The sequence below is a fragment of the Periplaneta americana genome, chromosome 10 (assembly GCF_040183065.1).
Source record: "Periplaneta americana isolate PAMFEO1 chromosome 10, P.americana_PAMFEO1_priV1, whole genome shotgun sequence".
Classification (NCBI taxonomy): Eukaryota; Metazoa; Arthropoda; class Insecta; order Blattodea; family Blattidae; genus Periplaneta; species Periplaneta americana.
The window spans coordinates 176,534,205-176,549,771 of NC_091126.1; the positions used below are offsets into that span (position 1 = coordinate 176,534,205).

Here is a 15,567-nt window from a genome sequence, read left to right on the forward strand (position 1 = left end):
AAAAGAGAGCCTACACGTGACTAGTAATGATAATGGAGTTAGGTTAGTTAACTTTGCCACATCAAAAAATCTAATTGTGAAAAGTACAAGATTCCTGCATAAAGCTATACATAAAAATACTTGAACTTTTACAGATGGATTGACACACAACCAGATAGATCACATCTTGATAGGTAAACGAAGACATATTAATATAATATACATTCGAACCTTCAGAGGGGCAGACTGTGATTCGAAACATAATACGGTAACTGGAGAATTAAGAGGAAAACTGTAAGTAGCCAAGCGAGTAGAGCAACAAGTTATTATTCGGAGATTCATTATTCTGAAATTAAAAGACGAGGAAATTAAGCAAAATTATCAGGTCGAAATTTCAAATAGTTTGCCACTTTAGGAAGTTACGACGAAGTTGAGGAGGAATTACATATTAATAGTATGTGAAAAATATCAGAGATAATATCAAAATAGTAGTTGAACAGAGCATAGATTGTTATGAAACTAAGAAAATGAAACCTTGGTTTGATGAAGATTGGTCCATGGCAGCAGAAAGGAGGAAACAGGCAAAACTGAAATTCTTACATGATTCAGTCCAGACGAATAGAGATAATTATTTCAATGAAAGACGGGAAGCAAGTCGTACACTTATGAGCAGAAAGAGAAAACTTGAAGGAAAAACTGAATGAGGTAGGAACAAACAGTAAGAATAAAAACATTAGAGATTTATATAAAGCATAAAGGAATTTAAGAAAGGATATCAGGCAAGGGTAAACGTGATCAAGGATGAGTATGACGACTTGCTTGCAGACGCTCATTCCATCCTGAACAGATGGAAAAAATTTGAGCAACCACTAAATGTACATAGGCCAAATAGAAATGATTGGAACGATATTCAAGTGCAAACTGCTGAACCATTTATACCCGAACCCACACTTTCTCAAGTCGAAAATGCGATAGAAAATCTTAAAAAATACAAGTCTCCAGGTATCCAGGTATCGATCAAATTCCAGCAGAATTAATACAAGATGGTGAAAACATATTATCAAGTGAAATTTATAAGCTTGTACTTGCTATTTGGGAAAAGCAAATTGTACCACAAAAGGCACAGTACAGCAGTTATCCACAGAATTAAAAAAAAACATATGACTCGGTTCAGAGAGAAGTTTTATATAATATTCTTATTGAATTTGGTATTCCCAAGAAACTAGTTCGATTAATTAAAATGAGTCTCAGTGCAATGTACAGCATAGTCTGTATAGGCCAGTTTCTGTCTGACACTTTTTAAATTCACTGTGGGCTAAAGCAAGGACATGCATTATCACCTTTACTTTTTAACTTTGTCCAGAATATGCCATTAGAAAAGTCAAGGAAAACAGAGAAGGTTTGGAATTGAATGGGTTACATCAGCTGTTTATTTATGTGGATGACGTGAATATGTTAGGAGAAAATCCACAAACGATTAAGGAAAACTCGAGAACTTTATTTGAAGCAAGTAATGTGATAGGTTTGGAAGTATACTTACTTATTTATGGCTTTTAGAGAACCCGGAGGTTCATTGCTGCCCTCACATAAGACCGCCATCCGTCCCTATCCTGAGAAAGATTAATCCAGTCTCTACCATCATCTCCCACCTCCCTCAAATCCATTTTAATATTATACTCCCATCTACGTCTCCGCATCCCCAAAGGTCTTTTCCCCTCTGGCCTCCAACTAACACTCTATAGACCTATGCATTTCTGGATTCGCCCATAGGTGCTGCATGTCTTGCCCATCTCATACATCTGGATATAATGTTCCTAATTATGTCAGGTGAAGAATACAATGCGTGCAGTTCTGCGTTGTGTAAGGTTTGGAAGTACATCCTGAAAAAGGAAATATATCATTATGTCTCGTAACCAGAACATAATACGAAATGGAAATATAATAATTGAAAATTTATCCTTTGAAAAGGTGGAATAAATATTAGAAATTCCTGTTATTATTCGGTTGAGAAACTTTTATCATCCAGTCTGTCTCCAAAAAGGCTGAAAGTTAGAATTTATGAAACAGTTATATTACCAGTAATTGTTATATATGGCTGTGAAACTTTGACTCTCACTTCGAGAGAGGAACAGAGGTTAAGGGTGTTTGAGAATAAGTTGCTTTGGAAAATATTTGGGGCTAAGTGGGATGAAGTTAAAGGAGAATGAAGAAAGTTACACAATGCAGAACTCCAGGCATTGTATTCTTCACCTAACATAATTAGAAACATTAAATCCAGATGTTCGAGATAGGCAGGGCATGTAGTCTGTATGGGTGAATCCAGAAATGCATATAGAGTGTTAGTTGGAAGACCTGAGGGAAAAAGACCCTTGGGAAGGCCAAGACGTAGAAATATATTATGATTTATTTAACGATACTCGCAACAGCAGAGGTTATATCAGCGTCGCCAGTGTGCCAGAATTTTGTCCCACAGGAGTTCTTTTACATGCCAGTAAATCTACTGACATGAGGCTGTCGCATTTAAACACATTTAAATGCCATCGATCTGGGCCAGGATCGAACCCAAGCCTCGAGCATAGAAGGCCAGTGCTATACCAACTACGCTACCGAGGGTGACTCGAGACATAGATGGGAGGGTAATATTAAAATGGATTTGAGGGAGGTGGGATATGATGCTAGGGACTGGATTAATCTTGTTCACGATAGGGACCGATGGTAGGCTTATGTGAGGGCAGCAATGAAGCTCCGGGTTCCTTAGAAGCCATTTGTAAGTAAATAATAATAATAATAATAATAATAATAATAATAATAATAATAATAATAATAATAATAATAATTAGTGTTTTAAGTTTAACCTTGTAGAAGTATCCATCTTTTCTGCATCGGCTTGAATTGCAGATAACTCCTCAGGCAGAGTAGGATGTAGTTCAGCCACTTGTTCTGTATCTCTCTGCACTTCAATGACAGTATCTACAAGAGCAGACTTTTCTGCAGGCTCAATTTCTACTTGTGTGACAAGTGTCTGTTCAGGCACTTGTTCTGCATCTCTCTGCACTTCAATGACAGTATCTATAAGAGCAGACTCTTCTGGAGGCTCAATTTCTACTTGTGTGACAAATGTCTGTTCAGTAGCAGACATTCCCGGAGGAACTTTCTGAGGCTGGGCAGCAGTAACATCCATATGCTCTGCCTTTTGAATACCATTTTCCTAAACAAAATAACAATAATAATAATAATAATAATAATAATAATAATAATAATAATAATAATAATAATAAATAGTTTCATCTGGCAGAGTTAAGACCGTAAGGCCTTCTCTTTCACTCAACCAGCAAAATGCAGACACATGAATGAAGTTACAAATTACAAAGATTACAGCAGAAAGCATGGGTAGACATGGGTAGACATAACGGCTCGGTTAGAAAAGCCAACATACTATGGTAGGAACGATCATGATTTTAAAATCAAATGTAGGAAACAGAAAACGGATGTCGGTAAATTCTCATTTTTAAATAGAACTATAAATGATTGGAATGACCTACCTGCAGCGGTCTTTGAGGGCTGTCCTTCCTTAAGGAGATTCAAGAATAACTTAAAAAGTTGTGTATAAAGTGCAAATTAAAATTAAGGTGACATTTAACATTTAATTTTTTAAGGTGACATGTATTTATTTAGCCTGACGAGTTACTTCCTTGGTTTGAATTGTAAATTATTTAAAAATAGCGTGTAAGAGGGCCTTAGACTAGAAATGTTTAGTTTAAATGTAGTTCTGTTTATAAGTATGCATAAGGGTGTAATTATTTGACTTATTTGAACTGTTTTATCAGTGAAGCGAGGTGAGTCAGTGAAGTTATGGTTTTACAGTGCAGTGAACAGTTCCGATCAGTGATAATTTATAGCGTCAATGAAATGTGTCCTATAGTGTCAGTGAAATGTGTTACAGAGTGTCAGTGAAATGTGTGCTAAAGTGTCAGTGAAATGCGTCATAGTGCCACTACAGGGAGTGAGATGAGAGTAAAGTGAAAGACTATAGAAACTTATGTAGGGCCTATACATAATTATGTAGGTTGTATTGTAAAATTAGGTATTTTATTTATGTTTTATTATTATTGTGTTAAATTGTATTGTGTATTCTTATTGTATTGTATATAAAATTGTCAGGGGCGTATTTTGCGGGCTACCGGGGCTACCAGTGGTAGCCCAAGGAAATTACAAAAGAAAAAGTTTATAATATAACATAATGTAATAATTTTGTATTATTAGTTTTACCATAGTAATTAAAATTAAAGTAATTGTTAGATATATTTTGTGTAATAATAGGGTCAGCGGTAGCCCAAACCCTTTAACCAGTATACGCCACTGAAAATTGTATATGTATTGTAAAATTGTATTGTGTACTGTAAATTTTATTGTGTATTGCTTATCATTTTATTGTGTATTATTTATATTGTGTATACCACTGCCACCTGGTGCTTGCCCACTTGCAGTGTAAATAAATACATACATACAACTGAGCTCGATGAAAGTTACATGTACATATGAGTTATAATTTGGACCACATTCTGCAGAGAGGAATCAACCCAAAAATAAATGTAATATCTCAATAATAAAATAATTCCAAGGATCCACATTTGGTCCTCCCATCCACGTCTCGGCCTCCCAACTAACACTCTATATGCTTCGGAATATGTAGATAACTTTCTTGTGTTAAATATTATTAACGTACCTTGTTAACATGTTTCGACCTATTTTCGGGTAGGTCGAAACATGTTAACAAGGTACGTTAATAATATTTAACACAAGAAAGTTCTTATCTACATATTCCGAAGTGAGACAGTGTTAAAAGTTGTGAAATCAAGATGTATACTCTATATATGCATCTAGATTCGCCCACACGTGCTACATGCTCTGTCCATCTCAAACATCTGGATTTAATGTTCCTAATTACGCCAGGTGAAGAAAATAAAGAGCTATCGGTAACAGAAAAATAACAAACAGAGCAGAATTGACGATTGTTACCGAGGACGCCAAATTTCCAGATTATTGTAGATCTAATTCCAAGTACAGTAAAACTTCGATAAGACGCTCCCACTTATTACGCTATCCCGTGTAATACGCTTTTTTTGTCCGGTCCCTGCACATTTCATATATAACGCCTTTATAAAATACCCCATTTGTTGCGCTCAAGTCCCGCATAATACGCTGTTTTTGTGAAATATTTTCGATGTAATTTTCAGCAATGTACTGTAACAGCACTGAAACATCTTGGTGACTGAACTCACTGGTGCCATTAACCTGAAAAGTATTGGTATTCGACCCTTTACCTGCGCATTTAAACTTTCATACTTCATACCTTAGTATACCTCACCCTCTTGGTACGCCCTCTTATTCGACTCTTTACCTGCATGCTTAAAGCCTATACAGTTACAATACCTCACCCTCTTGCTAACCCTCTCTCTCAAACAGCATTCCTCACTCGGCTGTAATAAAATTCTGGAAATTTTTGCTGGGCAGTTTGTTGTCCTTTAGTGTATTGAAGTGTCTGTGAATGTGATTACAATGATAATGAGTGTTAAACAAAAAGCGCTTTCTGTGTCGGAAAAAAAGTACGATGAGAACAGTACTCTTACTCAGAAACAACTCTCTGATTCATTAGGAATCCCATCATCTATATTAAGAACAATAATCAAAAATCGCAACTCAATCACTACAGTTGTGACGTCGTCGGGAAGATATAATCACTGTCTACTATATACAGTTGCGAAGCTCAATATGTAGTAAAAATGCAAACATGGGTAGTTGCCCACCACTAGGATCGCTACTAGCGCCTCATCATCACAGATCTCTCCTAGCAGATGACAAAATATGTTACACTTTCGTTGTCGTGTTCTTTTGGAAAAATTAACACCTTCCTTCCATTATTGAAATATTAAATGATTAAAGTTCATCTATTATTTTAATGAAGTATATTAAATTCCACCATAAACTCGAAGATACCTGCAAGAAATAGGTTAATATTATTTTTGTTTGTGCAAAACGAACTGAAATTTACTATAATTGCTTCATTCATTCAAGATTATAGCGATAATGAACTATGAAACCAATAAATATTAATTTGCATTTCCCTTTACAACAATAATAATGGAAGTATGAATTAATGGGAGTAACTTACTTGTACCGGTACTTGTAGTGTATGCTTACGTAGTTAACAAAGTGGGATGAGGTTAAGCAATAATAATCACACCAGAATTGGGAATAAAACGTGATCAATAAATTTTATTGTAACAGACTTACTTTTTCTACGTCTGTAATAAAGTAACAAATAAAAATAACAACAAAATTAACAGCTATAATTAAAAACATATCCTTTGAAAAAAAAGTAGGCCTAAGTTGTCTGAAAATGTACAATTATTCAAGGAATCAGCTGATACAGACGTAGAATTAGTGCAAAGCTTTTGTTTCTCAGCTGCAGGTAATAACAGAACAGGTTTATTTGAAACATCAAATAAAGTTGGAACTGCATTCCAGATTAATTTATTTTTGTTTTCATTCATAAATTTTGTTTTTTCGAAATGAAGAGAGCGAAACTTTATATTATTATAAAGATATTCTTCATTCTTTGTCATTAGATCTTCCCTCCTGCTGTTTATTAACCACTTTTTGCATCTAGAAGTAAAATAAGAAATAGATGTTAGGATTTTTCTTCACGAGCATCAATGCGAAATACGCAACGACCTAGCACTCGATGGAAATACGACTCAGTCCACTCTAAATCCAAAGTCGACCGTGGACAGTCTATTGTTTCTAGTTGCTAACCGCTTGGAGTGCTTTATCGCGAGATTTGCAAAAAATCACCTCTAGCTTCGCGACTGTATATAGTAGACTGTGAGACTGTGATATAATCGCAGAAACTGAAGTGTGGTAAACATGAGGGCTTGGAGAACACGCACACGGCAAACAACTATAAATTACTTTTTTTCCGAAAGAATTGAGTACAGTACATATTGTAAATATCTTTGACGTACAGTACAGTAATTACATAATGGAGTAATACTGTATTACCTTTCATGAATCTTCTATTTCAATAAAGAAAAATGCTAATATATACTGTATATAAGTCAAAATTAGTATACCCGCCTAATACGCGGTTTACACGCGGTCCCTTGAACAGCGTCTTATCGGGGTTTTACTGTACATACATAATATGAACGCACATAATTTTTCGATTACTTATTGTCAGGGTTTAAAAACAATCTTACCTTAGCAATTGTAATATCATGTGTATACACTATGGTCACAGGTGTGGTAATCATATGTCTTGTGAACAGATTCTTTAAACAACGTGGAAGAAGGTTTCTTGTACTCTGGAGTAATGTTTCTCCGGGAACTGACTTAATTTGTTCAAGGGTGATACAATCGTGGAATGGTTCCTGGAAAAAAAATATATAAACCAGAATAAATAATGTAATTACTGGACTCACATTCACGAGACATATCGAGGACAGAACAGTTGCTGCAATAAAGGTCACAATGAAAATCAGAAACCTCAAATCCCTCTCACTCAGAACCTCAATGTCACTGTTCAAACTGAAAGTCGATGCCATTGTGATAATATGGCCATACCTGAGTCACAAAAATCTCAAAACCCTAGACCGAGTCAAGGCTAGATACATAAAAAGAATTTTATGCAATCAAAGTTTGATCCAACCAGACTTGTATATCAGTTGGCCGGAACAAGATCTTTCATAGAAAACCTGATGCTAACACACAAGTTAACACCAATCCCAACCAGTATAAAGTTCCTGGATGAACGACTCCAGAAAAACTCGGAAATAAATCCAACATTTTTCCACACTCCAGCCATGACCAGCAAGGAACTGAAAGCAGCCAACTACAATCTACGCAGCCTCTACACGAGTATAATACATGATTTTCATCACTGCATCTGCACCAGAAAAGGATTTCATCAAGTATCCAGCAACTGTGCGTGTGGAATTTTTGGTCTCCCGTGTTCATCATATCACATATTCGAGTGCACACTAAGAACTCTGCCGAAACCTCGTACTAATCTGTACACATTGTGTTTAATAAATTATTTGACGCAACTTAATTGAAATCTATGCTACCGATTTAAATGCTTTCATAACAATTATTAATGGAAAATAAACCTACAATAACAAGTAATTTCTACATATTTTATACTACTTCCCCTCATTTGTCCGTAACATTGTCAATTTTCTGAATTTTTTATCTCTTTTCTTTGTTCGATTACTGATAAGAAGTTACAGAAATTGTGGACAGAGTTTAAGGAGTTTACTCAAGATATACCGAATCTTCTATATAGTTTTTCATGTATGTAAGTGACGAATTCCAGCTATGTAACTCCTTGAAAACTGAAACAGTAAAGTGTTCCGAACTTGTTCGAGATAATTCATTGTATGGTACCATTTGATTTAATACTTTTCTTTTGGTTAGGTTTTTCCGCATTCTAGCAGTTACACCTAATGCTCTTTTTTTTTTTTTTTTTTTCAGTAGAGGGGAGCACACACAGCTGGGCTATTCCATATGAAATCGATCAGTAAAAAAACCTCGCATTTTTTTTATACTCTAATTTTTTCCCTATTTATACAAGGTGCTGAGGAGAGTGCATTTGCAAAAATATACTATCGAAAGTCAAACTGTTTTCGTATTGTTGAGCGACAAATTTAGCATATTTTAGAAAAACAAGCCTCTTTCAGCGCTCAGAACTCTGGAACCATTTACTGCAGAACATTGAACGAGAGCTTATTTTGAAGCTGACATTTGGTAGGTTATGATAAGACGTAATCCTTATTTTTACTGTATACAGAGAGACAGATAATCTGATTTTACTTAGTTTTAGGCGTTTTGCCCATTTGTAAAAATGTAAAAAATACTGAGAAAAAACCTTGCATTATTAAGAGGGATTCGGCATTGTTTGCTTAGTGTCACGTCAATAAGTTTCGGGGGTATTAAATAAATTATTTTCACATGCCTAGACTTGAAAGGCGCAACACAGCATGGACTGGCCGAGAGATGAAGATAAGCGAGCGCTGGGCGTCATTTTACTCCTGTGTTTATGAAAACCTGTGATAAAGCTAGCCCAGCTATGCGCTATTAGATGAAACATCACGTGTTTATGTCTCCTGGCCTTGCTTGCCTAGGCTAGCTCCCGCCTCACAGTCAGTTGGTTAGCTCATGCGCGTACTATTTATTTTCTTTATTTGACTTTTCAATACTTTCTTATTAACGTTGCACCAGTAAAAAATACATGTTTATTTGTACTTTCAATGCGGAATCTAACCATATATTTTAAAAATATTTTTTCGTGGACAAAAGTGTCTTAATTAAGAAAAATCTAAATTTCTCCATTTCCATAAAAAGTAAGAAAAACTGTTTACATGTCAATATAAACTTTAACTTTTCAGCATCAAAATAAACCATGATTTTGATCATTGGGTGAAAGGGTTTCGGAGCCACAACAGTTTAAAGTTGCTAATTTTATGAAAATACGATAAATTAAAATATTTTTAATTTAAACACTATGAAGTTCTGATGCCTCAAACTTTGCACAAAGCATTGTATCATAGTTGTCTACGGACAGAAAAAGTTTCATTGTATTTAAAAATTGCAAGGTCTATTTTCTCTATATTTCGGTCGATTTGAGATGGAATAGCCCAGCTGTAAAACTTGTCAGACAGGTGGCTGGCCTGACATGGAACATGAGAATGATGTTATGAGGATGGTAGAATTGGAAAGGAAGATTACAAAGACTATGACCCTCTTCCCAGCATTCAACTCGAGGGTGTTGGAAATCACGAACAACTCAAATCAGGATAGTCGGTCCCTGGAATCGAACCCTGGATCTCCCAAATACAAGGTAGATAAAGTAGAATCCAACCGTTACATTTTCCAGTAGAAAATTAAAAAACAAAAATTACCATAGATAGATTATTAAATCTAATGTTAAAAAGAAGAGAAATCAATCAATAAGTGGGGGACACGAAACATTTTCTACAAAAAGCTGATACAATTATTCAGTTTCATTCAAATATGAGTGGACATTTCTTTCTCCCTGTAGGTGACTTTATAACACTTATATTACTCTTGTGAAAAGAAAAGTTTTCCTACACTATTGCATGAATAATTTATAGTAAAAGAGTAAAGTGCAGAATATACTAATACTGTATCATATGTTGCTTTAAACGCCAGTTGCTAACAATTACAAGGCTCTAATATATCGGTACCACATGTCAGACTTAATTTCTTGAAAAATAAAATCTGAGATGGTTTAAAAACAAACATGACTAAATGTGAAACGAAATAATTTTATGTAATAAAATAATATAGTTGACTGATTTGCAGGTCTACTTTTTATACTGCACTACAATATATTTGCAAGTTAATATTTTAACAGCACAATTTACAAGAGATTTTAAGTTGCAACTGTGATGTTTATGGATGATTTGTTCCGGCATAATCACATGAAAGCATTAACTTGAAAAGAAGATTTTTCAAATTTCTCTACAGTCCATCGTACCTTGGACAGAACTGCAATCTAGCTACTCCAATAAAATACAATATATTGAAAAATGCTGTCCTCCTCACCTGAACTCTTAAGGTGTTTCTCCAAAATTCTATCTGATTATTCATCCTTCTTGATGAAATCATAGTCTCTTTATCTAGAAACCTCCGTCTTCGCCTTTTCTTTCCACGAGTTTGAGATATCGGTTCAATAGTTTCCAGTGTAAGAGACGGTGGCTAATAACATACAAAACAAACGTATTAACACTCTGATTAATCACGTAATTTCAAATTAAATTAAAGGTGTAAATTTTTTGTTCAAATGGACATTGACACACTCATGCCCACATACACAGACAGGTAAATTATATCAGTGCTGCAATAGCTCAGTTCCTGCATCACGGCCATTACTGCACATTCTTATTATGAGTTTAAACTATCCGTAAACATAAAAAACGCAACTTGTGTCAAACAATATTTACATTAACAAACACAAATTATTATTAAATATTAATTCCAAGATCTTCCGATTAAATATTTTCATTGCAGATATCACGAATATTTCAAGACTGTTTCTACCTAAGTCTTCAAATAGGATGATACAATGCTTAGCATATGCAGATGATGTTGTACTGATAGAAAAAAATATAAACACTCTAAAAGAAGCATTTAAAGAATTTATGACAGAGGCAACCAAGCTTGAATTGAATGTTAATAACTTGAAAACTAAATATCTAATAGATCCAGAAATATAAATCGATGGAGTAGAATTAATAATATTGAAATAGATGGTGTTATATTTTGATAGAACTAGAAGTTATGAACATCTGGGAATTATTCTGACTATGTCTGTTGAAATCAAAACATGCCTATAAAAGGAAATGAATGCTATTACGCACTTAGCAATGTAATTAAATAAAAAAATATTTCAAGAAAGTGCAAACTTAAAATATACCGGTATAGAACAATTATATGGCCAATAGTCATATATGCATCAGAAACATGGAGACTAAAGAAAACAGATGCAATCACCATTGCAACTTGGAAAAGGAAAATTCTTAGAAGAATTTTTGGCCCAAAGAAAGATGATACATACATACATAAGCTTTCTGCCCATGGGCAGGTCTTTCACTGCAAACCCAGCATTCTTCAACCTTTCCTATTTTCTGCCTTCCTCTTAGTCTCCGCATATGATCCACATATCTTAATGTCGTCTATCATCTGATATTTTCTTCTATCCCAAACTCTTCTCCCATTCACCATTCCTTCCAGTGCATCCTTCAGTAGGCAGTTTTTTCTCAGCCAGTGACCTAACCAATTCCTTTTTCTCTTTCTATCAGTTTCAGCATCATTCTTTCTTCACGCGCACTCTTTCCAACACAACTTCATTTCTTATTCTGTCTGTCCACTTCACACATTCCGTTCTTCTCCATATCCACATTTCAAATGCTTCTATTCGTTTCTCTTCATTTCGTCGTAATCTCCATTTTCTTCTCCATACAATGCCACACTCCACACAAAGCACTTCATTGTCTCTTTCTTAGTTCTTTTTCCAGAGATTCGCAGAAGATGCTCCTTTTTCTATTAAAAGCTTCCCTTGCCATTGCTATATTCCTTTTGACTTTCTGGCTGCAGCTCAATACTTGGAAAATAAGAACTTCTCATCAATCAAGTAGAATCAGCCATTGTAGTAGCTCGACAGACTGGATATTAGGGGTCACTGGGGGCCATATTCACAGACATTCTTAGCGCGGGCTTCCGGTGGATGATCAGCGAATTAATGTTTTTCATATTTGTAAACCAGTGTTAGCGATATGATATGATATGAATCCTGTACAAATAATAATCAATCGATAGTCGTGGCTAGTTTAGCAAGCTCGTAGCGTGGGCTAGCAAAATGTCTATGAATAGCACCCTGGGTGTTTGATTCGAGGTTTAGAGGTGCAAACATGGATTAGGCTGTGATTTTCTCCAAAAGGGAAGTAAAGTTTTGTGTGCCATGTCATGGAGTTATGGACCCTTGAATAACCATATTTCTTCCTCCCCCAACCGAAGAGGTAACAAGCATAGCCTTTTTAAGTGTTAAAAATTATATACACGAAACGAAATGAACATCAGTGCCAAAAATCTTAATTCAAAATTATAGTGTTACCTCATACTTACGGGCACATCTTCAGTGACTGCAGGCAAAGGCTGTGGCAGAGGTGGTGGTGGAGCAGGAGGTGATTGTGGAGGAGTTGAGGGAGGAGGTGGTTGCGGAGAAGTAGGGGGAAGAAGTTGCTGTGGTTCAAATGGTGGTGAAGTTGGTTCAGATGGTTGAATTAGTTGAGGTTGAGGTGTTTGGAGAGGAGACTGCGGCAGTTCTTGTCTTGATGGCGTTGGCAGTGTCTCTTGCAGAATAGATGGAACTGCTATTTGTGTGGAAACATCCGGTAGCCTGAAGAAACATCCCTTTACTTGTTATACTGCATGAAATTATATATATATATATATATATATATATATATATAGCTATAGCAATGCAATATAATTCAAAACATATACCGTTATATTAATTTTAATCAATATTCACTTAACGTGTATCTTTTTGCAAAGTATATTTATGTACAATTTAAAAGCCCAACTATTTAACGAAAAACAAGATTTCAAAACTATTCTGCTTAATAAAATGACTTCTGATTAGTGTAACATGACAGGGATGTATGCAACGGAGGGGGGAAAGGAACTAGGAATCATCAGATGACTGAAAGCAAGTAATGGCCTCTTAAACCAAATTATAGTAATTTAGCAATTACTTCTGGTGAGAAAATTTAGTTAAATAACATTATCCACCCTACCCCATTATCTTCTGGCTTAGTTGCCTTAGTTGTGACGTCTTATTGGTGTCACTTATGAGGTTCAAACCTGTCTTCAGACAGTTGACTAAACAACAAGTTCAGGACTTTAAGCGTGTTTCAGTTTTTAATGAATTTCTAATAAGTGTGTTAGGACCTACTATACAAGATTTTGTATTGTTAGGTTGCAATGTGAAAATTAACCAGTTAAATGACACAGTGGCGTGTGTACAGTAATTCAAACCTCGTTTAGTCACTAATGTTAGGAGGATAAGAGAGATCTATTGTTTCTAGACAGATCTCAATAAATTTTAGATATAAATTGTAAAAAGTGAAACTCACAAGCTGGTAAATCATACAAACTTAATTTTAAAACTTCATGGTACAGCAAGTATCAGTGGTTGTGTATCAGTCAGTCAGTCGGTCGGTCAGTCGGTCGGTTGGTCAATCAGTCAGTCAGTCGATCGATCAATCAATCAATCAATCAACCAATCAATCAATCATTTATTAATGTCATAAGAAAACTATTGCAATAGACATAAAATGTTCTAAATTACAAGAGATATAAAATAATATGCAACATAAAATATAAAAACAAACACTACTAATGAAATACTGTTGTGGTTGTGTAGGAGCCATTAAATTGAAAAAACTATTTTGTTGGCCATCCCTGCTAATTGGAGAGTGTAGAATGAAACCGGATTCAGTGATTTTCTAAATATTAATCGTGCTCTACATAAACATGAAGATTTGGCAGAACATTTGAAGTGCACTATAAAGACTAGTTACATTCCATGTACCAAATCTCATAACCTTATTCCTTTGCTGTGGTCATGTCAGAGAATCAGTCCCATTCCGATGCTTATTGTATGGATTCGTAACAAGTTGTTTTTTACGGTTATGGGTTGTTAGCCCTTCGTCCAATCCCCCAAGCTGGAGAACTACCCCTTATCTGCTGTCCACGACTGCTTATTCAATATATTCACAGCTACCCTCCATATCTGGAGGCCATCTCCTCTATCCGCAACTTGAGGATGTGCCATGCCATGGTGATAGGGACCCATAATACATGGAGTTTATTTTTATTTAGAACTATAATTTATTTATAAAACTATGTTCGAAAAATATCCAATAAACCGACATTCATTTTCGGGGCTCATTGGCTCTCTGCCACATCAGCTGTAACAGAACGTTTTCTATCCAGCAGGCAACTCAGCAAAAAGTTATTTATTGTGTTGAGACTATAGAGACATTTGGTTAAGATTTCAGTGTTCAGGACATCAGTGACCCAAACCGATTTTAAGTAATTTCATTATTGGTTCACAGGTGGGTCGATATGTGGGACAATCCAGATGTCAAATTCCTCCTCTGCAGGGAATAAGTTAAGTGTGCTCTTGTAAACTTTGTTTGGCAAGGGAAAAAAGGATGGAAGAACCATGTTTATGACGAAATACATATCACGTTTGCTTAGGAAAATTAATTCATGACATTACATTAATGACCGACAGAATAACATGATACCACTTCCTACTATGCTTAGCCATTAAAAATGAATAAAGAACATTTCCTTTATCCTTCATGATCACGTCTGGTGTTGCCAGACTTGTACATACTACAGTTTCTTAGCTTAAGCCTTATGTGCTAGCAGCTGTATTATGTCCCTAACAGGAAGACAAGGGACAGTACAATTTTCTTGCCTGAAAATAGGTTAGCACTTGTGAAATAGACCATTGCAATGTCAAAGTATACAGTATATTAAGCTATTTTTAGTATTTTCCAGATACCTGCACTCTAAGTTATCACGGAAGAAACATATATTTTTTTAGGTTCATGTCTATCATCATTTTAATGTGATATCCCCTAAACAATAGCAGTTCTTCAATTGTCTGTATACGCATTATTTAATAAATAATTTCGTGTCTATTGCTTTGTATTATTTTCTGAGTAAATTAAATGTTGTTCTTTCGCCGCATTTCTAAGTATTCTCGCTTGCAGTACTCTTTGCTGGGACTATGTATAACAGCCAGGTCAAATAATAACAATGGTCAACCTTACAAAGCGGCATTTCGATGGAATAAAAATACGATAAGACATAAAGTTAGAATTTTTTTAATAAAAAATTAATGAAATCCCATGAAAAGAAAAGATTATCATATTTGAATACAGTAAACAAACAGTTACTCCCTTAATCTCAGCATGCAGGCTTTCACGG

At 35.2% G+C, this 15,567-nt stretch overlaps 1 protein-coding gene across 1 annotated transcript in view; it reads right to left on the bottom strand.

Annotated features, from left to right (window-relative positions):
• Positions 1-15,567, bottom strand: part of LOC138708189 (uncharacterized) — a 43,081-nt gene that overhangs the window by 8,392 nt on the left and 19,122 nt on the right. Inside the window, exons 8-11 of the mRNA XM_069838470.1 lie at positions 12,685-12,958; positions 10,606-10,758; positions 7,239-7,409; positions 2,835-3,187 (exon numbers count right to left, since the gene is read on the bottom strand). Coding sequence (XP_069694571.1) covers positions 2,835-3,187; positions 7,239-7,409; positions 10,606-10,758; positions 12,685-12,958 — 951 coding nt within the window. The remainder of the gene's footprint in view (positions 1-2,834; positions 3,188-7,238; positions 7,410-10,605; positions 10,759-12,684; positions 12,959-15,567) is intronic.